Source organism: Seriola dumerili, unplaced genomic scaffold (assembly GCF_002260705.1).
Source record: "Seriola dumerili isolate Sdu_G_001 unplaced genomic scaffold, Sdu_1.0 BDQW01000018.1, whole genome shotgun sequence".
Lineage (NCBI taxonomy): Eukaryota > Metazoa > Chordata > Actinopteri > Carangiformes > Carangidae > Seriola > Seriola dumerili.
In genome coordinates, this window is record NW_019174273.1 from 2,151,879 (window position 1) to 2,179,202 (window position 27,324).

Genomic DNA, 27,324 nt, shown 5'->3' on the forward strand with positions numbered 1-27,324 from the left:
GATGTGTCAGTCCAGCAGTATTCTCCATTTATCAACACACACAGTGATTTTCATTTCACTTTGTTTTCCATTTTCCGTTTTATTGAGACCTGGTGGCCGGAAACACTGAACAGATTTCAGATCTGCGACCCGTCACAGTTGATGCAACATCACTGGAGAATGTTTCAATACTCGATCGGCGTTCGGTACAAATATATAAACTCAGATCAGGTTCATATCCCAAACAGACACAGGAACACTGCAGCGGCCACAAAACATATAGAAAAGAAACGCTGAAAGGAAAACAGGCATACAGAGAAAACAACAGAAGCGTCAGAGCTGATTGATTATAGTCAAAGACAAAGGGGCTTCTTTAAATACAAACTTAACAAAACCTAGATCATTAGAAGATAACTAGTTCTTTAAAACTCACATCTGAAGCCCAAAGTTCACAGGTTTACTGCAGCTGAAGGAAAACACAGAAACATCCTCTGATTCGTTAAACACAAAAAATAATTCATTTACTCTGAACTCTGCAGATGTCAGAACCAAACGTAGCAGAAAAATGCACCTTTTGTTGGACTTTCTGGTTGGAAATGATAAAGTCATTTGGTTGTCATGGTAATATGCAATTTTCTGCAATAACATATTTTATCATTCTGCGACATATTTGAGTTTGATCTTTCTATGCGGGAGAGTTTTCAATAGGGAAAATAGACGTTGCACTTACAAGAAGTGAAAACCCAGAACACAACAAGAGCCCCATAATGGATAACACATTATCTGTGTTGTTCTGCAAGTGTAAAAAAATAGAGGTATATCTTGCATTAGCAGATATACAGTACCTTTACTGCAAAGTTGCAATGTTAGCATCGGGCTAACAGTTTTTGGCAAAGCAAATCAGTGTCAAAAGTTCTTCATGTATGAAACCACGTCTGCTTCACTTCGATTGATTGAAGACATTTGTAAAAAAAAACCATCTGTTTTGCCTCCTTTAAATAGAAATGCCAGCGACAGTCAGTCGAATAAAAACTGCCGCTTCGAAATGGAGGGAACAAAGGTGAAGGTCGTGAGCACAGTCAGTTCAGTTTGGGGGTCAAATCAACGTTAAAAGATGGAGGAGAGGTCAGAGTTCACAGTATGTCGGGTTATGTTCTGCAGTGGTTTAGGTCTCTGATGTCCTGAGGGCCGTAGTGACAGAAATCACAAACCAACATGGAAAGCTTGGGCGGACAGAATATTAACAGTCAAAATGTGATAGTTTAGGATGAGAAAGGATAAAGACGAGATGAGGAAGAGGTGGAAAGAGATGAAGAAAAAGGGTAGAGATAGAGAGGAGATGGAGAAGAGTACAAGGACAAGCAGAAGCAGAACAGACGTAACAAGATCCAGATCCTTCAGTTCACTCTTTGACTTTTCCAATGTCAGAATTCATTTGACCTCTGGTGCTCGTCAGTGTTGCATCAATACTGATCCGAGACTCCAAGCAAGACCGCACCTAAAGATGGACGGCTGGGGAAAGCCTAGAGATTCACGGTCGAATCCTTGGAGTCCATCCCGAACATCGTGTCCATAAAGTCAGCCACACTTCAGACAAAGTAACTTCCACCACAAGCAGAAGAGTTCCCCAAGGTTCAGACAGCAAAGTCTCCGTACCCGGTGGGGCAGAAGGCGGCGCTGCGCAGGGTGTCGAGGCAGTTGACGAGGATGAGCGTGCCGGTCAGGTGCTTCCACCTCTTGGTGATGGGGTTCCTCATCTTGTCCAGGCCCAGGTGGAGCTCCTGGATCACGTCTCGATAGCTGTCCCCGACGTGGGCGGCCCACGTCAGGAGGAAGTCGTAGGCGGGCTTCCACATGGACTGAGGGATTAGAAGAGGGGTCAGAGGGAGGGAAAGAAAGAAGGAGGTTTTTATTGGACAAATTCAAATTCTAGCCTGTTTCACGAAAACCTTCCTCAGGTGTCTCACCTCGTTGTCCAGAAGTCCGTTCTTGTCGCGGTGCGGAGCCTCGTAAGCCTCCATCTGCTGTCTGGACACTCGGGCCAGCTTCTCAGCCAGCTCCCTCCACCGGGACGCCACCTCCACCGCCGTGGTCAACAACACAAAGTCCAGCACCAACCTGGCAACCAGACCCTGGCAGTCCATCTTCAGCAACGCCTGACGGAGGGAAGAGAGACGGTCAGAAGGGTTTTAATAACACAAAGCCTGTGAGATGTTTCTCATTCTTCAGTGAGCTGAAAGCAAAACATAAGGCACCAGTTCTTACAAAAGTCACATGATTCTACACATCGTTACTTAAACTGTCTGCTGTTCGACTCGCACTGTGGATGAGTGGTGAATGGTGAACGCTCAATCTAACAAGCAGAATTGATTTACCAACAGAGCAGCACTGAACTTTAATACCCCGGGGTTTTGGCTAACAAAGCGTAGCTTTAAGAGGGTAAATCAAAGTAATTGCTCCTAAATCCTCTTTGTTTTCTTTGGACATTTTAAAAGAAATTAAATTCTTGAATGTGTCCTCCAATACAGAAGTATCCGCTGGTCTAAAACCTAGAGATTTTCTGTGATGTACCTGTGGAAAAACCTGTGCGAAGCCCTGCGATCTGACTCACAGGTGGGTGCGTGTATGTATATTTAAAATAAGATATTTAATCTCATCTTTGATCTCTCGTTTTACAGCATGTACTGACATATTGCCCGATCTTAACTGGACACAAACTAAAATGTGGTCGACCCGAACGCACCCAACCGATACGATGCTCCACCAACACGATGATGAGCAGCTGAGTATCAGTGTACGTCCTAAAAATCAAATGACGCGATGATGGCGACATACCATGCGACCAGGCCCGAGCCTCACAGCATTAGAAAGGGACTCTAGACCTGATTAAGTATAATCTGCTCAATGGGGGTCATCAGTCAGTGGTTCTCAACCCCTTTTGGTTTAGATCCCTTTAAGGATCTTCACAGGTTTAATATGTGACGAGCACTTTAACCAAAGGGATTTTTCTCTGTTTCATTCGAGGGATTTTAAAGGCCTCATGGGGTAAATATGAAACCTATTTCAAAAGATATGAAATGTGAATTAGAGGAGATGTTTGTGCAGAAGTTATATGTTTTTAAATCATTATAAAATCCCTCCAATTTCTCCTGTAGAAACCTGCTGCTGTGAAGTGAAATCCCACTGAGATCAGCTGTTTATCTTTCAACTGGTCCCATGAGCAGACAGACAAACATAAAAGCTTAAAAACACAGTTGTTAAGGAGGAAACAGCTTTCTCTATGAACATGATGCTGAAGCTCTTATAAGTGATGACAGGCCGCAGGCTGCTGCTGTAAATATCATGTAACCCCGGATAAATGAGGGTTAAAAAATACTGAGCATTAATAAAAGCAGCTGAGCGGAAAAATAAGCTGCAGGCGTTTTTTTTTTTCTTGTTGAAATGCACAATAGTCTTTTTCCTGAGACCAAGAAATGCAATGTGTGCGTGTGTGTGTGGCCGTTCATAGATAAGATTTTGGTTGAGGAAAGGAGGGGTGTCAGGTACCACAGCGTCTAACATACACACACACACACACACACACCTACACACACTTCAAAGTGATGCTGTCCTGTGGTGATACCTTTCAGGTTCTTTGCAGGGGAGGTTTCTTTTTGCTGCCAGACCCAGAAACACAGAAGCGAACACACTCACTTTGGAAGATGCAGGATTTTTTTTTTTTTTTGGTCTAATCAGGCTTGAACAGGGTCTAACAGTGTAACACCAGATTTTTTTTTTTTTTCTCTTGAAGACATTTCAAACAAGAGTCAAAATCTTCCAGAAAAAAAAGAGGCTGGCCATATAATATAAAATCAAGCACGACACGTGTATTATGGACCATTAGGAGCTCGGACCCTGGAGGAGATCACGGACGAGCTACAGCCACGGCAGCCAATTAAAATGAGGTGACTACAATCCATCAAAGCACCAACGAGGAGTGGCACATGTACGGTGTGGCCAATGGGAGTCTCAAAGAGCATACTGGTGTCACCGTGTCCCAGGAAGCATTTCAGGGACATGACGATAAAACAACAGGAAAACAAAGAAGCACATTATTTAGCTCCTCAGCCACAGCTCCTGGTTTTAAAAAGTACAAGTTTGGGAGAATCTGTCATGGTCCAGGAAGGATCAGAGGCAGAGTTTCAAAATAAAAGCGATTTTTTTTTTAAATTGCGTAGAGCGTGTGCGCGACCAAACTTCATTTCATTTGTCATTGGCATTTTTTACACTGAAACCTCAAACAGCTCTCCACACATCCGCCACTTTGGAAACAGACACCGTCAAGTTTCCAGTTTTCATGTCTCCTTTGCTTTTATTCATGATTCATCGCTTCAAACATCAGAGTCGCTGCGGCATAAACACAGAGAACAACGGAAACCTTTTGTTGTTTCCTTGTGCGTCTTGAACAGTGGCGTCAATTTCAAACTGATTTATCCTCGCAGGTCCTCCAGTGTGGACGGGATCAGACTCTTAGTGAATGGTTTAGTTGTTTCTGTGGCTCAATGGTCTCCTGGAACCAGACTGGCACGACACGGGAAGAGCCGAGAGAGGTTCAGCTTTATGCAAATGTCACCTCACATGGACGACAACCTGGGGACGCGCTCGTTTTCAAACGCTCGTTATAAATAAAAGCTTCAAACAAAACGGAGGAGGATCTGATTGTCTCAGTTCTCCACCAGGACTCCGTAACAAAAAAAAAAGAAAAGAAAAACGATGCATGAAAACACATCAGCTGGGAAAGGAACAATTTTCTTGTACAGCGGCGACGTGAGAAAACAACCGTCCAATCAGAGCAATCACAGCTGAATCAGTATGAACAGTACGAGCGCCTCCTGTCAGCGCTACTCCCATCTGACCACTGCAATCTCCACACAGCGAACCTTCAGTTTATTAATGGCTTCATCAGATCAGGTCAGAGCAGAGCTGCGTGTTGTGTTCAGCGTTGCATGAAACTCTTCATCCTCATCATCATCATCATCGTGGAGGACTTCAGAGTAGATTTGTCTCCGGGCCTTCAGGCAGACGAAACAGGCGAACCCTGAGTGTAACATGATGTGATTCATCTGATGACTCACATCCACAGGACTATAGAGAACACATATATAAAATGAATATATTGCTGATGCCACAAACCTTTTATATAAAGTCCATAAATCCAAAGCATTACAGACAATTCAAGAATCCATAAAGCTGTCTTCACGATAAGAAATGTTATTCAGATTGAAAGGAGCTGTTTCAATCTTTAATGACATTTCCAGTTTGATTTTATTTTTGAAATATCTCTATAGTCCGCTGGACATGATGAGGTAAAATCCTGCTTTATTAACCGACTTCAGGCCCTGTCCTGACATCATTTATATGCTCTCATGTAAATCATTTCACTGATAACAGTAAAGTGCTCAGTGTGTGGCCAGAAAATGTACGAGTATAAATTATATAGGTTCTGCTTTCTTTTAGAGAAAACCTCCCACTGCAGAGCCTCGACTTCATTTAATGGAGCTCGAGTGGTTTCCACTGATTCAGCCTCTCTGTCAGTCAGCTGCAGCTTCAAAGCAGCACACACACATGCACGCACACACGCACACACACACACACGCAGCAGTCTCCAGCGACCAAAACACTCTAATCTGAATTAAAAAGAAGCAAATTTCATGCTGATTTCTCTCCGTCAATCAAGTTTAAATTCATGATACTAATGACAGATTTCCCGTCACGCTGCTGTAACACTGAAACACTGAAACACACCAGTTCATACGTAATAAACAAAAAACATCATATACGCACAAGTATAGACGCTAATTTTATTTCCTTCCTAATTCATTGTTGGCCATATTAAGAACAATAACATTACACTATCATTGAGGAGCAGTTGACAAAGTATTTAAACAGTTTCAACAGTTCAATTGGTACTTTTTCATAGCATATTGTATGTAAGTATCTGAATCACAGCTTAAATAGTAAATGCAAGTTAATTCTTAACTAAAAAGTTAAATGCAAAAAAATAATGTCACTGAAGATCTTTGCTCCTGCAGCTGTTCTGTCTGTTGTTCTTCAACAAATCAAAAACTGAAATATTAAACCTAATAAATCAACTTACAGGTTCTTCAGGAGGACATAAGTACAGCAAATGCATTATAGTTATTGAGGTGTTTTTCTTTTTCCTGAGACCAAGAAATGCAATGTGTGTGTGTGTGTGTGTGTGTGTGTGTGTGTGTGGCCGTCCATAGATAAGATTTTGGTTGAGAAAAGTAGTGGTTTCAGATACTGCAGCGTCTAACACACACACACATACATGCACACACACACACACACACACACACACACACACACACATTTTTTTCATCTGTCACAATAACCTCTGAGAGGCAAGTGAATTATTATTTATATTTATTTTATTTATTTTCTGGGAGGACAGAAAAAAATGAAAAATGACCCCCCCGCCCAAAAAAAAAAAAGAAAAAAAAGAAAACTACTTTCCTCTCAGGGGTTGTTTTTTGACAGATGATTCTCTCTGTTTTCCCAGAAAAATAAAATAAAATAAAATAAAATAAATAAATAATAATACACTTGCCTCTCGGGGGTTATTTATAGGCCTCAGACAGAAACTTAAATTTAAAAAAAAACTTGACACTATGAAAAATGACACTTTCAGGGCTCCCGTACATAAATGACATTAAATGAGATTAAACATGTTCGCTTCTAGAGTTTACTTTGATCTGTGGATCTGTAACGCAGTCAGACAAATCAAGGAGTAACTACAAAATAAAAGTGAGACACAGAAGAAGTGATTTCATACGGGCATTTAAACATAGTTATTTCAGGCGACGGGCAGCAGCCTCCAGATGCAGATAGTGTCAGTGGGTTTAATTAAAATATGAGCATATCAACAGTAAGTGATGAGGACAGAGTCGCTCTTCACTGTAACTTGTTGATAAAAACCCGTTGGTTCAGGATCCTGTTGCAGAGAGGAAACGACAAAAGAGGCAGCAGCTGCACAGACCAAGAGTTCACATGAAACCAAACCTGCGACGTGTAACCACGGAAACGTTCACCTTTTACCCTGCTCTACCTGGACAGCGGTTTCCACTGACAACCACTGACCACTGCAATCAACACTCAAATAAGACTAATATATTATTCACCATTAATCACCTTCTCACCACTAAATGATGAATTATTAACCTCCCTATACACACGCCTGTAGATACGTTTGATTTCACCTGTCCTATAGTTTCCTATAGAGTCATGAAACTATGCATCCATGTAAATGAATGAATTCTGTTCTGAATAAATGAAAATAGAGTGGTGCACCTCCAGAGACTCAGCTGAGTGAAATTCTAGATGGATGCACGATATTAAAAATCCTTGTTTGCTCCAGTTAATTATCATTATTCTACAGTCAGAGCTCAGTGTCTGATAGAGGCGCCTGCCTTTGTCTGGAGAGGACACTATGTGGGCGGGAAAACAACAGTACACATGTCCAAGTCTTTGGTAATGGAAGTGTATGACATGAATTTGATGCCAGGTAGGACAGACTGTCTGTTGCTCTACTTCTATTTGATTGGCTGTTTGCCAAACCCTGTTGTTGTCATTGGCTGTGGCTGGTAGTTTCTCTTGAAGAAGAGAGGAGCAGTGGTCACCATGAATGAAGTGGATTATCTACAGCACAAGTCTGAAAGTCTGATTTTAGAAAAGGTTGAGATTCAACCACCAGCTGCAGGAAAAAAAATGGCCGACTGCGAGCTCGCCTCCTGTGCATGTTAGCGGGAGGAGATGGTGCCTGGTGGAGAGTCGTGAAAATAAAGTGCAGATTAACCGATAATGAAAATAATCACTGCTGCACTAAACTGAGAATAATCAAATTGATGCTGAATAGCAATAAAAACAAGAACTAACTCAAGAAAAACTGTGAAATTACTAGCAAATTATAGATAAAGTGCTAATAAAATATAGATGGATTCGTTCGTCTTTTCTGCAAGCGACTAACACATGAGAGTGTGTGCTGACAGGAGCATATTCAAGCCTTAACTCAGTCTTTAAAGACAAGACAGGAAGGACCTCATAATCCAAAGGTCATGTTATCCCCAGTTATTAGAATGATCTATTTTTATCCTCTCATCCTTCATCTCTCTTATCTTTCTCTATGAGAGACCGCAGCGTCAGAAAAGTGGATGTTCAGCTCAGTCTTTTCAAACCAGACTGAGATGATAAATTATTTCGGTTTTGAAACAACCTCACCCCTCCCTCCCCTCTCTCTCTCTCCCTCTCCCTGTCTGTCTCTATCTTGCTCCACCACCTGGCCGACGAGCACTTTGGCCTTCTGCTGTGATGTCCTCCGTCTGCTGATTCAGGCTTCACACAGGGTTCAGTTTAAATATAGACCGGGTCAGGCGAGGCACGCACGCACGCACACGCACGCACACGCACGCATACACACCGTCAGGGTTCAACTCTTAAGCCTGCTGTCTGGGAATGAGCATGATGTGTTCAAATGCAAATCAGGAGCTCCTGTTCATGTAGGAGAGCATGATGTGTCGTTTAAGCCGGAAAGGATTAAAAGCAGGAGGCACAACAGGAAACAGGAAGGAGTTTGTGCTTCAAAATAAAGGACATGGGATCAGGGAGCGCACATAGGCACAGTCATGTACCTTCAACTCAACTGGAAAAAAAAAAATCGGAATTTTGTTTTCTGGAAAAAGACAAGTGTCACCTCTCTCCGAGACAAACACTGCATGCTCAGACTGCAACAGATGGAGGTCAAAGGTCAGCGTCTTGCTCAAGGACACATTGTCAGTTGTTGTTTTTAGCTCCAATTTACATTAACAGTGGCTGCAGAAAGTATTCAGACACTTTCACTTCTTTACTATGTTGTAGATTTAACTATAAGAGGATGACGTTTTCAGTTTTTGATTTAGAATAAATTTGCCCATAAAAAAGGTTTATGGGTTAAAATAGCATTTTGATCTATTTAAAAGACCTGATCGTGCTGCAGGCTCAAAGACACTAGACTCTGGTCACTCTCTGAAATAGAAGATAACAAGACAGAGGAGGTTAGCTCCATGGTTCAACTCCCAAACCTGCAAATTAAAGCAAACCTTGCTGAAACTTGAAGGATATGGCGTTCTTAGCACACACAGGAAGGTCCTCTGTGACGCCATAGCAGCTTTATTACTCATTATTAATAGAGCAAAATAAAAAACAACCCCGGGTTTCTGTTCAGCTGTGTAGCCAGGCTGACAGTCATCGCTCTATTCATCCACATGATCCTAAATTTATCACCTCCTGAGCTTTCATCCAATTTATCCTCAAACGCAGGGACCTCAGAAACAGCTGGAAATCTGTTTCTTTCCTCTCAAACTCCACCAACTCGAGGATTTCATTTAAACCACCAACCTGTATCTAAGACCCCATCCCAACTATTCCTCTGCTTACGGAAGTTATGATCTGTCTTTATTAACTGGCTGTGCACCACAGTCCTTTAAAGGAGCTGTAATTAAATCTCTACTCTTGATCCAGGTGTGTTAGCCAGCTACAGACTGATGTCATTCACTTTTTTTTATTTCTTTTCCAAACATCCCCCCCCCCACTAACATGACACAGAAAGACATAAACAGAAGAGGTAGTGATAATAATAATAATAAAAACTAAGAACATGGAAGGAAAAAAATATATCTATAAATCTATATATATACAGGGTAAGCATTAGCATCATCTGGTTAGCCATTGAATATTGCATTCATGTAGGGGCCCCATATTTTCGCAAATACTTCCTGGGCCAACCACAGACCTCTATCTAACCTCCAGAGATCAGTTGTGTGACTTCCTACAGAACAGAAGTTTATCTGAGGATTCAGATGCGTCACAGATCGGAGATCGGACAAAGGACTCGTCTCTGTACTTGTGTTTGTCAGATCTCAGCGCTGCATTTGACACCATTGACCATCACTTCCTGTTACAGAGACTGGAACATTTAATTGGCATTACAGGAACCGCACTAAGCGCTTTAAGTCCTATTCATCAGATCTATCTCAGTTTGAACACAATGAATCCTCTGTGCACACAAACGTGACACACAGAGTTCAAAGTTCACGTCACACAGATTCAAATGAACTAGTTTACTTGTTTTTTTTCTTTAAATGAGCTGCTCTGACCTTTTCTTTTTGAGTAGGACCTCCTCCTACACATCCATCCCCAGCCCCCCAATGACCGCCACATCTCTCTACTCTAGCATAGTTACAGAGATTACATTTAAAAGCCAAGAAAAGCCAATATGAGTATACGACTCCAAAAACATGTCCTCAAGCAGGACGACTCAAAACAAATGTAACTAGTAATGGACCAAGAATAGATCCCTGTGGCATCTCATTAACACCATCATGTCTCTTATAACCAATTAAGTCATGCAATTAAACTAGACATATGACAGCTTTGAATCATGCTGTACTTTCGCCAGACTGCCAACTGGATCTACAGCTGCACATTGTCCTCATCTCGTCCCTTGTTTCCTGCCTGGTTTTGATGCTTCCATGTTATTAACTAGCAAGATGATTCTGATCTATAAATAGAAAAGCGTCTGCTCCATCAGAGACTAAAGTGTATATCGTGGTGATCTGCAGGAAGGCCCTGAAGCAGACGGACAGACGGAGCTGACAGCTGACTGGGCGGCTGTCAACTAAATGAGAGGGGAGGGAGGGAGGGAGGGGTGGAGAGATAGAGCAAGGTGGATGATGATAGTGACAGGTAGACAAGAAAGAGAGAGAGAGGAGGAGAATATAAGGCAGGCAGAGAAGGAAAGAAAGCAAAGAAAGAGCCTATCTTTGAATATTTTGCAGATAAGCATCTTGTCTTTCTCTCTCTCCACCTTTCAACACCTCTTTTTCAGTTACTTGTCATCAGTGTCATCTGCCAAATATTCCAGGTACTTCAGATGTGGCAGAAAAACAAATATAAGTGCTATAAAGAAATATCTAGCTCCTGATTTGTTGAGTTTAGTTCCTATAGTTTGAACAGTTTGAAAAGTCCCATCAGTGCTTGTCTGGCTGGAACAGGCTGATTCCAGCTTTTTACTTTGGATCAATCTCTCACTTTGTGGAGCAGGTTTCTGAGCAGAGTGTAACAGCAGGATTCATTTTGAAAAATCCTCTCTGCTTCTGTGCGGGGTTGGACTCCCTGCTGAACTGACTCCACCTGACAAGCAGTTATTTTTCCTGAAACCATCTCAGCTTTAACAAACACCTCTGCTGCTCCGTCTCATCTCATGTTTCTAGTTTTTGGTCCAATAAACCTGCAGCAGTCAGGTCTGGACGAAACAGGTTGTGCTGTTAAATATTCATCACTTCATTAACAGGTCAATTTTTATTGGTTCTCACAGGGGATGTCTGAACATTTATAATGAAGTTTAATTTTCTGAGCTCACTGCGGTGTTGTTACTGTTACATTTTACGACTGAAGGCCTTGGTTTTAGATGGAAATCTACAAGCAGGGGATTGATTACCACCCCCCCCCCACATGGATCTATTATTAAATGACACTCTCCTCCGCTGACAAGCACAAGGGACGGCTTTCTCATTTTGTCCTCTGCCTTCGTAACTCGAGCCGTGGTGTTAAAAGATCTGCCGGGGCGGTGTCAGATGCCCCCCCACCCCCACTCCCCCTCAGGCCTCCAGCTCAGCTCCTGATCAATGGCAGCTCACATTTCACGTGGGAACACCTGTCGGCTAGTGTGGCAGAGAGGGGGAGACGCGACGAGCCGTTCTTGCCCTGAAGACTCTGAGAGTGCTCGCTCTGCTGCGACACTTTCATTTTTTAATGTCGCACACAGATGCACAACTGACGTCAGACAGTTACAGATGAAATACAATTTCCACTTTTGCAAAAGGGAAGAACTTCAATTTAAAGTCTGGATACTGAAAACTGTGCAAGAAAATATCACTTTTAGTCATATTTATCCATCTTAGTTCAGCTTGTTGCCTTCCTAGCAACAATAACATACAATTTGATGTCTCCATTTCTCTGTCTACAACCTACAATATGAGGATATTGTGGTTCAGCTTGGTGGCAGAGCCAACTGGGATCAATCCACGGGTAGTCTGCTCTCTTCACCAAAAGCCGTGTCTCGACTTAAACTGATAAGCTCAACACATGTGTGAGACACTGAGATTAGAGGTTTGTGGTGCTCCAGATAAAAAGAGGAGGCTGTGTCGGACAAGCAGTACTGAAGAAATGAATGAAGTCAGTGTAACAAGGTGAGGAAATCAGAACAAAGACCACACCTTGTTCTTCAGTCACTATCCTGTAGGTGTGTCTAAACTCTTTTCTTTTCCACTTGTATCACTTCTCACATCCCACCCACTGAATCCTTTTCTCTCGCTTCTTTGCTTCCTCCTCTCTCATTACAGAAACCACAGGGGGGTGGGGGTGAGGGTGGGGTGGGGTGGGGTGCAATGATCCCTCAAGTCTCACTCCCTGGGCTCCTCACCATGACGTCCTTCCAGTCATCGATCCCATCCTGCGCTATCATGTCTGCCTAATTTCAAGCATGGGTCTTTGTGAGTGAAGTAATTTAACGCTTTGAATTCGACTCGTATTCGTAAGATTTCACACAATAGTTAAATGGATTTGAGCAGATAAAAGCCACATTATGAAGAGGAAACAATGAAAGCCTTGTTTGCTAAATGAGGATTTTAAAGCCACTACAGGAATGTTTTATTGAGTAAGAAGAATTATATAATATGGGCTGTTTCTTTTTCTGCTGAGGAGAAGATTTGGTCATTTAAGCCTGGGTGACACACTGGATCTCGTTCTTGCAGCCTGAAGACAATTCACTGCTCTGCAGGGGGGAAAGTGTCGCAGGACACACACACATTCACACACACACACAGCCCAAAGTGATTCCTAACAGGTGAAGCAGCGCAACAGATGGAGCACTGACTTTTTTACAACAGGAGACAAGACGTGTTCCTGGATGTAAAATTTAGGTGAGGTACTAAACTGCTCCTTTAAAAAAACTGACTGAAATCAAAAGAAGAGGCGTTCAATGTCAAGTTAGCCCAGTTCACCTGCCAGAGCCTCTGACGGCTCGTGAGATGAGGAAATTCCAGATGAGTGATCATCTGTCAAACAGCCGACAATTACAGGTGTTACGTTGAAGTTTGTTTCTCAGCTGATTTGTGTTTCGCCCTACGTTAACCTGACCCCAGATTCTGCAACACCCAACCACACAGGGAAATGGGACGAGACAGAAACAGATCTGTGTCAGCGAACGTCACGATGAGGAGCTCAAAACCAGTCAGGGTTCAAAATCTGTTCTTCTGTAGCTGCGTTCAGCCTGGAAACATCATATGACTGAATGAATAAATTTCATGTATTCCATGTATCGGTCTAACACTTGCATGTGTTGTAAACTTTATACTATGTGGACAAACTGTTCCCAGGAGGGTCAAATTTCTACATCGTCATAGGTGATGAAAATGTTTTTAGCTTTAAGAAAATTGCTGGACTTCAATAAAGACCATTGAAATGTGTCCTTGTTTCACTTTCTAGCTAATGTTAAAAAAAATGGAGCTCAATGGAGTTAAGGATGAAGCCCAGTTTAGAGATAGAAAAGCCCAGGAGCTCTTTGTGCATGCAGCAAGTCAAGGAGCCTCAGCAGGAGTTCAAGGTAGCCTCCAGAATAAAAGCCTTTTAAGAAACATAAAAGCATGGCTCCTTCACTGTGGAGTTCAGTCAGATTATGGTGGAGGTCACATGACTTTACAGCAAAACAGGAGAAGGTAGTTTCAGGTGCGTTGCTTTGAATAAAAGTGTGAGGTAAAAAATAAATAAAAGCACGGACAGCAAAATGAGTGACTCTCCTTTACCTTAACAGCTGCTGTCAAAGTCCCATTTAGCCAGGCACTTTACCCCCAGCTGCTCCGGCAGCCGCCAGCTGAAACCTGCAGCCGCCCCCGAGCACGTCGCTGTGACAAAAGTGCGTGCACGCTTCATCAACTCTGCCTGGATAAACACCACTTGGAAAATGTACTTTGCTAAAGTACTTTTTGAATAATGGCGTCTAGCGAGGGAAACATCTCGGGACTATTTTGGCTCCCCCAGGGTGTCGGCGCTGTCGGAGTAGAAAAACACATCGAGGCCTGCATGCGTGCGCATGACAGAGCTGTTTTTACTCAAACTGCAGCGAAAACAACTGCCCCCCCCCCACCCCCACCCACGCCCTTTATTTTTCATGTGATGGCTGTTCCTGCTGTGAGCCACCTCAGGCTACAAGACAAGTTGCTTAGCATTCATGTGACTGAGCGTGAGGAAAAATCCTCCCACTTCACACTCAGGTTTTGTCATCTTGGGGGCTGACAACCTTTTTGGGAAACCCACGGGATTCCTGTGGGATTCCCATGGGATCACATGACTGGGACGGTACAGGAAAAGAAGATATGCAGTTCTAATATGAATAAATGCTATTTTGAACTTAACACTAGTCGTTCAGTTGTCTTTTTATTCACTGGTGGCAGGTTACTGGTTGCTTGCAGGCAGCCACCTGCAGGGACGGGATGGGAGTGAAAATCCACCCTTTATGTGACACTGTCTGACTGCAGCACACACTGAAGTGGAAAGAAATCATGCAGCTGATGCTCTAATCAATCAGACAGCGAGCGACTCTAACTGTTTAGGAAATTAGATTTTTGTTATTTTCAGCTTCAACAAAGCTTAACTAATGATGCAGCAACCAGCTGAGCGACAGTGATGGAAGTCGCCTCTTGCTCATAATGTTCATCATTTAAGCTGCTGCAGCAGTGTTATGGTAATGCAGGACATTTTGCTTTGAATGTTATTTCAGCAATAGCCTGTAACAGTTGGAGGATACAGGAGGATGGCACCATTATTTCTCTGCTCAAGGAAAATTCAGTGATTGTGAACTCACTACTCTTACCCAAAAGATTATGCAGTTGTCATTTATCAAACATAAATGCAAATGATTCTCTTCTAGCAGTTTCTCAAATGTGATAATTTGCTGGTTTGGATGTTTTTTTATATTATTATAAATGGTTTATTTTCAGGTTAAGGACTGATGGAGTAATTTAAAGATGTCATCTTGAGCTTTGAGTGCTCTTTCCCTCTTTCTTCCAGCATTTCATAGCCAAAAGTCTAAATGTCAAAACTCCATTAAAGTATACAGGAGGTACTATATAGAGATTTAGGTAAATGTCACTCTACAAGATCAAACTTTAAGGCTTCTGTCGAGTCTGTTGGGATGTTTGTGACTTATAAAAATGGAAAAGTAAAAGTATAACAACTCTCACACATCACAGCCGTGTTATTCACACTTTCTGTTTGTCTTACCAGCATTAGTTCCCTCTGGAAGGACTTCCTCTCCTTGTTCTCCATATTGGTACACTCCTCTTTGAGTTTCTCCAGAACCGACGCCACCTTCTCCGGCTCGTTGTCCAGCTCGGTCCGGCAAAAGTAATTCAACGGCAAATTCCCATACCCCAGGGCATCTGCAAACGCCCTCCAGTTTCCCACATTCTCCATTAAAACCGTCCTCACGGTTGCGTAGATGTACGTAAGGAATTTGCAAGGCTTCAGGATCTGCTCCAGCAGCATGGTGGTCGTTAGGTCCGGCCCACACCAATAAATGGGCTTGACCTTACCCAGAACCAAAACGTTCTTCGCATGGACAAGCCCCATCTTCCCCTGATAGTATCCAATGTACCACTCTTTGGTCCGCAGCTGCCCTCGCAGTTTGATTTTCTCCTCGCTTAGCAAAGCAATAACATCACCCTTCTTGTACTCCAACAAATAGGTGCTCTTGTGCTGCCTGATCACCGTTTTGATCAATTTACCAAATTTCAGGTTGGTAATGCACCGGTCCTGAAACTTTGGGTATTTGGAGGTGACAGCCAGCGGTGAGAGGACAATCTTATCCACCTCTTTCTTCTTCAAGAACCTCCTCTGACCTGTTATCCTCGCTCCGGTCTTTGGCGGAGGCTGTGGAGTTTGGACACAGAACTGGGTGAGGATACAGTCGAGGGCGTCCTTGACTTGGACCCTGAGAGTGAAGTCTGAGATGCTGTTGGGGTTGTGTGATGTTATCATGTACAGGAGCCTGCTGACCTTCCCCAGTTTGACCTGAAATCCCCTAATCACCCCGGTGCCCTCGCTTGCCTTCACCTGGTAGTTGGACATGTTAGAGTACAATCCCACGCGAAGGTCCTGAGGGTGTCCCAGTATGAACTGGTGCTTCCCCCACAGCTGGAGGGCCACCGGTGGAGTTGACGTAGCCTGCCGACCCACTTCGCTTACCAACAAGGTCTTAGGGGCACAGTCATGCCCAAACATGGCCACAACTGTCTTGAAGGAAGGGTGGATGTGCTTGGGTCCATAGACACCCAAAGTCACGTTCCTTTGCACATGGTCCCAAACAGTCGTATTGTGGCTGATGCACTGAGACTGAACCACAACGGCCAGATACATGCAGGGCTCTAGACTGTCCAACTGCACCTGGACTGTATCTTTATAAATGTAAGCATTAGGGATCGGTATGTAAGGCCCCTCTTTGCAATCGCTGCGAACACAAAGCACTTCAGCAGTGTGACAGGTCTCTTTCTTCATAGTTACTGATACCTTCATCTCCAGCGTGATGAAGGACTTGGTCTCCATGTTGTTGAGCTTTATCTCCACCACGGGGCTCACGGTGGAGCAGTGGTCTGTGTTGAGCTCCAGTGGGGGGTCCAGTAAGGCTTTCAAGGAGATCTGCTGGTAGTCTCCATGGCTGACGTGGCCCTCGGGGATGTGTACGCTGATATTGGTGTCTGGAAGCTGAACTACCCCTCCATTACTGTCCAACCTGCACACTATGTTGGTCTCCACCGGCTGTGTCTGGCCCCACCCAGGACTCTGGCCCAAGGAGTCGAGGTCATGGCAAGACCTGGCTAGCTTTCTGTGGTTCAACCAAGCAGTCCTAAAGTCCTCCCTGCTCTGAAACTGCTCCGGTGAGGGAGCCTTAAGGCCCGTGAAGAATCCCGAAGAAGGTAAGGTTGGATTAGATTGCGCCTGCAGAACAGACAGCTCTGACAGACTATGGGAACGTTTACTCCTGAAAAATGGATTATCCCTGTGGACGTTAGGGACAACCTCTTGGTTTGGGCAGGTGGGGGTGGTATTGTTAATATGGTAGCTGCTGAACCCATTGGTCATGATAGTGCTAGTGTTAAAGTTGGAGCAGGATGATGGAGATGCAAGAGCGTCAAACAGAATAAGGTCAGCTGAGTTCCTTACACCAATGTCTTTGCAGTTTTGATCTAATGGACAGATAAAGGGGTTCACAGAGAAGGGGCTGTTGTTATACATTGGGGAGGGCTTCAGGGTCATCCCTGTCCACTCCCCTAAACCTCCAAACTCCTTTGACCCTTCCTCGTATCCCTCCCCGAGACTGTCGATCATCCCACTGTCGCTAAGCGATGAGTTCCTGAAGTTGACCGGCTGGACGTAGGCGGCTGGGATGTAGCCCATTTCCGTGTTGTTGTGGGCGTACCACCACTCTCCACCTGATGTGTCCAGCACATAGAGGCGATCACCTTTGGAGAATTTCAGCGTGGTGAAGCTGCTGGGACAATAATCCTTTATGGCGACAACTTCCTGTGCAGCTCCGTAGGAGGAGGAAGTGTCCAGCCTTAAGGCACTGGGAGAAGGCACTGGAAAGGAAACAGATATTAGACCAAGTGTTTTGTAACTGGTTTGGACCTATTTTAGACTTTTTTATTTTAGACTATTACTAAAAATACTGCAGTTACCTCATATTCTTACACAGATATAATGGGCCACTTCAACTAATGACCAGACATAAAGGTTGTTGATCAAATGGTTCAGTGGTTTTTGAGGGACTCTGAATCCTTGATTGCATAACCAAAACCTTATTTCTGATCATCTGGACGCACCTACAACATTTTCAGATCACGACTTAAATGTATGAGCAGATCAGCTGCATAATTTACTGCATGATTTACTATTTTTAGTTCACCTCATTAGCGTATATAGAGCATGTAAACAAAGCTGTAATGGAGTGCAACCAGTGAAATGGAGGAGCAAAAAAATTAATGTTTCCAACATATGACTGAATAACTTATTTGCAAAATATGAAAAGCAAAAAATTAAAACAAACAAGTATAAAGTGATGAACAAATAAACAAATTTAAATGACTCAAAACTGAAATAATTAAGGCTTTAACAACTTAAAATGTGGCAACATCTGACTGAAACACTGACCTTTGACATCGCTGAGACTGGCCCCGGTGACCCCTTCACTGAGGTCGATGAGTGTCCCCTCAGACTTACAGCGAGGGAGGATGTGGTTGTTGTTCGTCACTCTGATGATTCGATGGGCAGCCATCGTAAACGTTTGCTCACTGGCAGCTTTTCATCTGGATGGGAAATAAACACATAAAGCATTTAACATGGGCGCGACCAGCCAATTTAAAACACATCTGCATTCAGGCGTATAGCCGACACTTGAATATGAAGCAAATTCCTGAAGCAACGCTGGAGCGGGAAGCTTAATTTTCTAGATCAGTAGCACAGTTAACGGCAACAAAGGTCAGAGCACAGCAGCAGAAAATAAGGTTGACAAATATCACTGCTTTTTTGAAGTAACTGAGTATGAAGGATGTGCTGTGGGAAGAAATGAGCTCCCAGCTGAGCAGGAAGAAGGTTTTTTTCCAAATTGATGTAAAGAACATAAGATGGGAACTCAGAGGGGAAGGGTAAGAGAAATCGAAAAGCAATAATGAAACCAAAAGAGATTCAAGTTTTGAGCGAAAGTGACAATAAAGAAGCGAGCACACTTTTCAAAGACTGACATTTTGGCCATGCTTTTTTGCAGCAAATAATAGAATGTGGGAAAATGTGTGCATGCTATACGAATGCTGACCAGTGTGACTATATTCAGAAACTAAGCCTCTTATCTGACCTTAAACGGTTTTGCCAAAAACTTATCTGTTATATTCTCCCATCCAAAACTAAATAAGTAGAACAAACTGCCTTGAAAAATACATTTGCAAATACACTACGTGGCCAAAAGTATATGGACACCCACTCTTCCACTCTTCTGGTTTCAGTCTTTCCACTAGTTGCTACAGGGATTTAGTCTAGCACTGATGTTGGGTGGAAGGGCCTGGCTTCCAACTGGCATTAAAGCTGCATCATAACAACATTTTCAATGGCAAAGTTGTGCTATAAAATCATTTAATTTCAATGAAAGTCCATCAGTCAGTAGATTTGCTTAATTTAACAGTCTTTAACATACAGTATGTCTTTAAAATAAACCGCGTGAGCTTCCTGTCCAGTTAGCTAACAAGCTAATTAGCAAGCTCAGCTTTATTCACTCTCTAATAACTCTTTAATGAATGTCATGATGTGCAGTCCTGAATATAAAACACCAGGGGCAACTAAACTGAGCTGTTGTGGCTGACTTAGCGCTACTATTTCTCAGCTAGCGACTTAGCAGCTATCTTAGTAGCTACAGTAGTTTAGCAGCTAGCCCTGTGAGTAGTGCATATGTGACCAAGCTGCTAGATGCAAATATCTTTCAAAAAACTTGCAGGTTAATTTTGCTGCACGAAAGTGGGAAAACTATTTCTTTATGGAGCTTGCTTTGTGAAAACAGTCTTCCCAAACTGTTGGCAGTGCACTATTATCTAAAATATAATTGCATGCTGTAGAAATACTTTATATTTAGAGGAATCCTGCATATCAGCGTCTCTCCCTCCTCTGGCTGTACTGCTCTGCGTTTTGAGTATTTACGTCTCTGATTTTATCGACCAAGTTACCAATTTCCTTGTCAGAGTTGAGCTGTGATTCAATTTGTGTATGAAAACACAAAGTCAGCAGAGGACTGTAATCTGATTAGAGAGGCAGCGAGAAATTGTTTTGCAGCAAAACGTTCCCTTCAGTCACAAGACGCTTTATTATTCCTACAGGATGTGGCGAGTGGCGGCGGCAGTGGGAACATTTGCATCCGCACACTAATGATGCCATTTTAATCTGATTAAAGCAGCACAGACTGTAGAGGCTGCCGTGTAAATGCCTTTCACTGATTATCTTCATTAGAGCTTTAATGTTTGGAGCTGAGTTTCTGCTCAGAGTTTTCACGTTAAACACAAAGTATTTTCATTCATATGCACTTTGTGCCAGCTTCTTCTGTTTTCAGTCAAAACTGAAGAAAATCACACAGCAAATTAGCTTTTATTAGCCAGATTTGATATCAATTATTCAGAGTCCCCCAGGAATGAATACAGATGTTTTTGTCTCCTCATACAGCTGATATGTCTCGGAACAGCTGGTCAGAACTTCCTGTCTCTACACGCATCAATGCAAAACAACCCAAATGAACTACAATATGAAAAATAATTTGCTATACTGTGAAGAGTCCCATGAGATCTCATTATGTTACTTCTTATCGAACAAAAAAATAAACCTGACTGTTATTAAAATCTGCTATTATGCACACCACTATAGTCATGACCATTCTCCTAACCCAAAGCCAAAGAAAGCTAGTGTTAATTCAAAGCAACTAACTCAGGTTTTCGAGGGTTAAAGATCAATTTTCTGCAGAATGTTTTAAACTGTGCTCTGCAGAATATTCCCATTTATTAGCTCTATTCAAAGCAAGCTTATGAGGGTCCCCCAAGGACATTTCTATCTAATGAGATAAAAAAAAATTCATTCCTTCTTCTTCCTTCGGTCTTTTAACAGCAGCAAAATTATCAAGTAGACAGTGCATCACCACCATAAAATTAAAATTAAGTGAAACTTGATACCACAGGAGGCAAAGAAGACATCAGGCTGTTTACACATTGTAAAAATCTGTGTTTACACATAGCAGGAATCAGATTTCTCCGCTTTTTAGTCAGCTTTGCATTAAATCATGTTAAATATGACTGCAAAAATGCAGATATTCTCATATGACTGTAAGAAATCACCTTTCCCCAGGAGGAGTCTGGTTTACTCCAATCCCTTTTTTTACTAACGTGACACTGAAAAAATCGGGTTACTGTACAAATTCCAGTGCACTGAATGATTTATCACCATACTATCACAACACTCTGTATCTGTATCTACTTTTATCTTATGCTTTAAAACTCATACTTTTTCAAAAACAATGAAAACTTTTACTGCTACTCCAGTTGAGTCCCAACACTTTTTCAACTCTCCAATGAGCCACTACAGCCTTTATTCAAACCTCTGCAGCTGAGCACTGAGCAGATACTGTACGTTCACACTTTAGTCTCTCGTGCTTCGAAATGAAAAATACTGGAAATTGGAACTGTTTCAGAGCAGCTCCTCGTGGGAAGCTGAGTGAAACTGTAGCCGAGGAACGAAAGGAAAGTTAGGCTTGTTTAATGGCTGCATCTGTTCACATGGGAGCTGATGCTGAAAGCCAGGCAAACTCCTCTCCGAGCGTGTGGCCCGTCGATAAAAACCCCCTCCTCCCACTCCAAAGTGAGCACTCAGCGGGCAGCGATCAATAACACGCCGGCTGACAAAGACACTGTCACCTACTTTGATATAACACTGAGGTGATCCCCGGTAAATGCAGCAGGATGTGAGAACGACTCTGAGTGAGAGGAATTGGAAGCAGCTGTTCCCTGCGATGGGAAACGCAGCAGGAGGCTCAGTTCAGAACAAACTGGATTCCTCCGAACGACCCCTGCAGATCCACTGCAAGACGAAACCCTTTGTTACAACACAAAAACATCCAGGACCTGAGGGAAGAAAATGACACGAGCCAGAATGAAAACACAAAGTTAAACAGTTCTGTGAACACTCTGCATGTGGCCATGTCTGCAAAAAAATGAGACTTTCACAGGCAGGATTCTGCACATTCTTAAGATACTGGATAATACCACAAAGAATATACAGCATTTGGGGAAATTAACTTTTGTTGTACTTCACATCAGCAGAGAAATTTCAATTAAAGAGGGAGAGGAAACTCTGAAAAAAGGAGCTTCCAGGGGATCAGCAGCAAACTGCTGGAGGGCTTGTGGGTTAGCCATCCTCAAAACTGGAGACAGGGATATTTTTTTACGCCACTGGTGCATTCATATCTGAGTCTGTGAAATTATTAACTCATTTCAGTCAGGCTGACAGAGTGATGAAGCGGCGAGGACGCCGGGGAGTCGAAAGTTTAATTAGCCGCGAGTCGGCCGGCCCTAATCCCCGGATGAATGTTGCTATAATAACCATTCGCAGCAGCCGTATGCAGAGTTTATCGCCTCGCCATCACAGCTGTTTAAAATGAGACGATAACAGGATGGAGCACCAGACACAGCAGCGCAGACCTGTTAATGTGTGGCTGGAAACCAACATCTATCATGTCAAACATTGTACTTAATGTAATATTTATATTTAAGTCTCCTTAGATTTTCATATAACTAGAGTCCCAGCCTCACGCTCGTATCCCTCCGCCAACCAGCAAAGTTGCAGCAAATATCGACACAATCTCCTTCATGAGTTTCAGCATGAGTGTTTTTGCAGAACCTTATGATGTCACAGTGAAGCTGACCTTTGACCTTTTGGATATAAAACGTCATCACTTCATTTTATCCTTATAGACATTTGAGTTAAACTGTGTCATAACTGGTGGATGAATTTGTGTGTTATGGCCAAGATGTGTTTTGTGAGGTCACAGTGACCTTTGACCTTTTTCTACCAAACTCTAATCAGTTCATCCTTGAGTCCGAGTGAATGTTTGTACCAAATTTGAAAAAAATTCCCTCAAGGCGTTACTGAGATATTGTGTTCACAAGAATGAGACGGAAAGACAAGCAGAAAACATAATGGCCAACGCGGAGGTGTTCCTTTTCACTCTGGTTTAGGCTGCAGATGATAAAACCTCCAAAATCTGATTCCTCTATTTACTGTATAATGTGAGTTTCTGCTTATTGATTATCTAGGTCTACACAGACTCTTTCTTTCTCTTTCTCGTTTTAAACGAGATTGTTCAACTGGTTTCACTGCAGCTTCTCAGATTCCTTCTCTACATTTCCTGCTTGTGTCTTTGAACCAAAGTAAAAACCATCAAAACGCACCTTCTGCTTGGCTCCGTTAAAGGTCAGCTCTCTCATCTATACTGCAGGAAACTGAGCGCAGCCACTTTGGGTTTAATTCAGTCCTGACCTCAAGAACAGAAACACATTCTGGTGGAATCAGGTGCCTAACTGGCTGCTCTGCTGTGGCCTGCGGCGATGCAGCTCTGTTCCCAGCATGCACCAGGGTGTGTGTTTACACCTGCGATGGAGTGGCAGCAGAAATGAACAGGAGCTGAGGGAAAAAAATGTCCTTGGAAGTTTGTCTGTGCGGAGAAAGTCCTCGGCCACTATTACTAGTTTCATCTTTTATGTCTGTTGAGTCCTTTTAATCTTGCATGAGTTGAGAACTACTGTCCCCTGTGGGCCACCGTAGGTGAGGAGAAACATGTGGATGTTTTATGATAAAGCAAATCTCAGTGTTTGCTTGTTAAGGTGGATTCATTGGAAAACCCTTCAGGAAACTGATTCTATCAATGATTTACTACTCTGCTTTACACAGATAGAAAAATCATGGCCATAGACCTCCACTGAATCTATCGCCACTGTAAAATATGAGGGGATGCATCCAGCTGTTATTTGACTGCTTGGGGGTGAGACCACAGCAGAGTGTGATGGTGAAGCTCCTCTTTGCTCCTCTCTTCACGAATCATCAGATCATTGATGCAGCTTTGAGGCAGGAGATATGTAATAAATCAAAGATCAGCTGTCACTTTTTCTTCTCTGAAATGTACGATACGACGTCATTAACTTGCATTTATTTAGGGCTTCCTGCAACATATATGGAAATAATTGATGTTTTTCCTCCGAGTCAGAACCAATGAGTCATATTCCTGCAGGTGTCCAGGTGATTCCTACATGTTTTCACCTCACAGACCTGCTGATAATCTGACCTGCAGAAAAAAAAAAAAGAAAAAAAAAAAAAAAAAACCCTTCCACTTGGCATGTGGTCAAGTACATTACTCAGCGGCGCCGCTCTGCCCCGACCGCCACCGTTCATCACTGGAAGAAATCATCTGAAAATATCACAATTGCTCCTCTCTACAGTCAGGATGAATTTCCAGGTAAATGAGGCTGCTAAGTGCAGAGCGTTAGTGCCACTTCTTCAGCCACCGACAGTTTAAGAAGAGAGGTTCGCAAAGAGGAACACGTCAGCAGGTCAGCGTCAGGGCAGCAGGTAGTTTCATTTTTTAACATTAAGTGTTTTTCAAACGCAATAATTTACCTCCCATGTCTCTTGTTGTAGGAGGAAATCATAAAGCATTAACAGACGGATGATCAAACGCCTTCTTGTAAACGGACTGTCAATGTGCTACAGCTGATTAATGCAAGGAAAATGTAAAAGCAGCTAATTGTTTCATTAACCAGCATTTATAATGCATGTAAAGGGTTTAGCATCACGGTTATGTGCTATAATGTGATGTAGTACATTTCAGCCATTTATGTTTTAATTTGAAAGGTTATTAGATAATGATGATGTATTTTATTATCAGTTGGCCTCGTTTTGTGCTTGACTTTCTCTTCAACCGAAACTGAGCTGTGACCCAGTTGCAGGGTGTTTAAACTGAGCTGTAATACACAATCACAGACAGTTTAAACTGAGCTGTAACACACAGTCGCAGGATGTTTAAACTGAGCTGTAACGCACAGTCGCAGGGTGTTTAAACTGAGCTAACGCACAGTCGCAGGGTGTTTAAACTGAGCTGTAGCGCACAGTCGCAGGATGTTTAAACTGAGCTGTAACGCACAGTCGCAGGGTGTTTAAACTGAGCTGTAACGCACAGTCGCAGGGTGTTCAAACTGAGCTAACGCACAGTCGCAGGGTGTTTGAACTGAGCTGTAGCGCACAGTCGCAGGGTGTTTAACTGAGCTGTAACGCACAGTCTCAGGGTGTTAAATTGACGATAATTCATGTTGGTTTAGCCGACAGCGTGTCATGTGGCAGTGCAGCTGAGAACACGACTGTTTCCATTCATTCAAGGACAAAATACACACAGTATCTGGTGAAAAGCATCATTCTGATGGAAAATAAACCCAGAAGAGGTCCTTGTCCTGGAGTCCTTGAACGCACTAATAGAGGCAGCTATAAAAACGCTCACTCTGGAAACACTGCAGCAAGTGGTGTTTTACACCTTCACCAGCATCCACACATACAGCTACAGACACGACAACATCTCCTCATTACGCTCTTTAGGTTTCCTTATAAATATATTACTGCTGCACATTACAGGTGTAATTAGCTGGGACACTGCCGGGTATTCAGAGCCTTCACTTTCAGCTCTCAGCAGCAGGACGTGCTCTGTTTGATCTGTAACTATTAGCCGACTGAAATAAAATTAATCTGCAACTATGTTGGTAATCCATTAATAATATGACATTCTTTAAGCAAAGACTCTGAAATGTGCTGCTTCTCTTGATCTTACATTAAAGTAATACGGTACTATTATTATGGATCAAACGATTGACATGTGGATAATAAAAAGAGAAAGGCAATAAGCACTCATGTGTCACATGTTTATCAGAAGCTGCAGCCTCAGAAACATGCTATAAAGATATTATTTGAACCAACTCTGACTGAAACTGATCAGCATATAATCAATACACTGTATTTGTTAATGAGTTTGATCTGTTGCTGAGAGCAGAAAATAAACGCCAGCTCTGTGTGCCAACAAGACACTGAGGAGGAGAGTTTGTACAAGTGTGTAAAGGACAACGTGCTGATTCAAATACTATACATTGTGTGTGTGTGTGTGTGTGTGTGTGTGTGTTGTGCTGAGTGGCCATTCATTACAAAATAGAGTGCACCTTCACGTGGAGCTGGAAAACGATGACACGCTAGTTTTCAGGCTTAGCCTCAGGGTTGGAGACAACCGTGTGTGTGTATGTGTAAATGACTGTGTGAGGTTTTGTGTGTGTGTGTGTGTGTGTGTGTGTGTGTGTGTGTGTGTGTGTGTGTGTGTGTGTGTGTGAAGGTGGGGGTGTTTAGTGTCACTTTCGCATGGGTTTGTGTACATGCTTGTTGACAGAGAGGAGGAGGAAGAGGAGGAGGAGACTGGGATAAAAAACAAAAAAGATGAGGACGGGAGGAAGATGAGGATATGATGATGAAGAGGAAATTAGCAGGAGAAGAAGAGGAGGATGAGGAGGCAGCAACAGGGAGAGGAGGAAGAGGAGGAGAAAAGATGAAGAGGAGTAAAATAATTGCTCAAGGTGTTTGAAAGATGATGAAAAGATAAAGGCGAAGATGAAGGAAAGAAAAGGAAAGAACAGGAGGAGAGGAAGAGGAGGCAGAGAGAAGAAAAAAGTAAAGATGCAGGAGAGTCAGGAAGGGGGAGAGAAGAAGAAACAAAAAGAAAGAGAAAGTATCACAGGAAAAACCCACATTCCTCTTAGACCGTGTGCGTGTGTGTTTCTGAGGCTGAGCGAGAGAGAGAGAGAAAGGGAGAGAGAGACAGAGAGAGACAGAGAGGATTTGCAGCTTATCAGATGACCTTATTGGCAGGGCTAAGGAGGTGCTGGAGACACAGGCGTGCACGCGCTTTCCTGCGTGCGCGCACACGACAATAGGTGCTGATATTGTCAACTGATCATTTCCAGTCACTTCTTTTACCTCCTGCTGCTGCTGAGCTTTTCTCTGCAGCCGCCTGTGTGTTTATGTAATTTATGAATATTCATGTAGCCAGACGGATAAAAGAAAAGAATGAAAGAGAGAGAGAACAGAAACATGGTATTGAATTTAAACCTATAATAAATACTGAAGGGATACTACAGGAATATTAGTAAAATATTGCACAAATAAAGCACAACAAACCCCTATAAAGAACCATAAGGCTGACTATTAAGGACCATAACTCATGACAAGCAATAAAAACATTAAAAATTAAAGCACAATCAATCTTACACCACTGCAGGAAGCATTACATATTCATAATGTGCAATAAATGGAACTATAAACTTACTGTAAAGCAGCAAATAACACATGATAACACAATAAGAACATACAGAGCTCCAGAGAGAGATAACTGTGAACATCACACTACAGAGATTTATCATGCGAGTGAAGCCGAATTTCTCTCTACACATTGTTCTGCTAAATTAACAATGAAGCAGTGGGAACAGTTAGTTTAAATGATAATTAGCAGTAATAAAGTCTACATTTGATTTTAATGTGAACTGACCTCTTGCTGGCCGGAAGCCCGAGCGCTCAGAGAAGGTGCCAAGTGAGAAG

At 42.7% G+C, this 27,324-nt stretch overlaps 1 protein-coding gene across 1 annotated transcript; it reads right to left on the reverse strand.

The window, feature by feature from the left end:
* Positions 1–78: 78 nt before the first annotated feature.
* On the reverse strand, positions 79–27,324 carry LOC111232139 (SH3 domain-binding protein 4-A-like). Its single transcript, XM_022759514.1, has 5 exons — positions 27,275–27,324; positions 18,280–18,434; positions 15,355–17,708; positions 1,947–2,135; positions 79–1,838 (listed from the first exon to the last, which is right to left on the reverse strand). Exons 2-5 carry the CDS (start codon positions 18,401–18,403, stop codon positions 1,614–1,616), a joined length of 2,892 nt encoding a protein of 963 aa, XP_022615235.1. The 5' UTR covers positions 18,404–18,434; positions 27,275–27,324; the 3' UTR covers positions 79–1,613.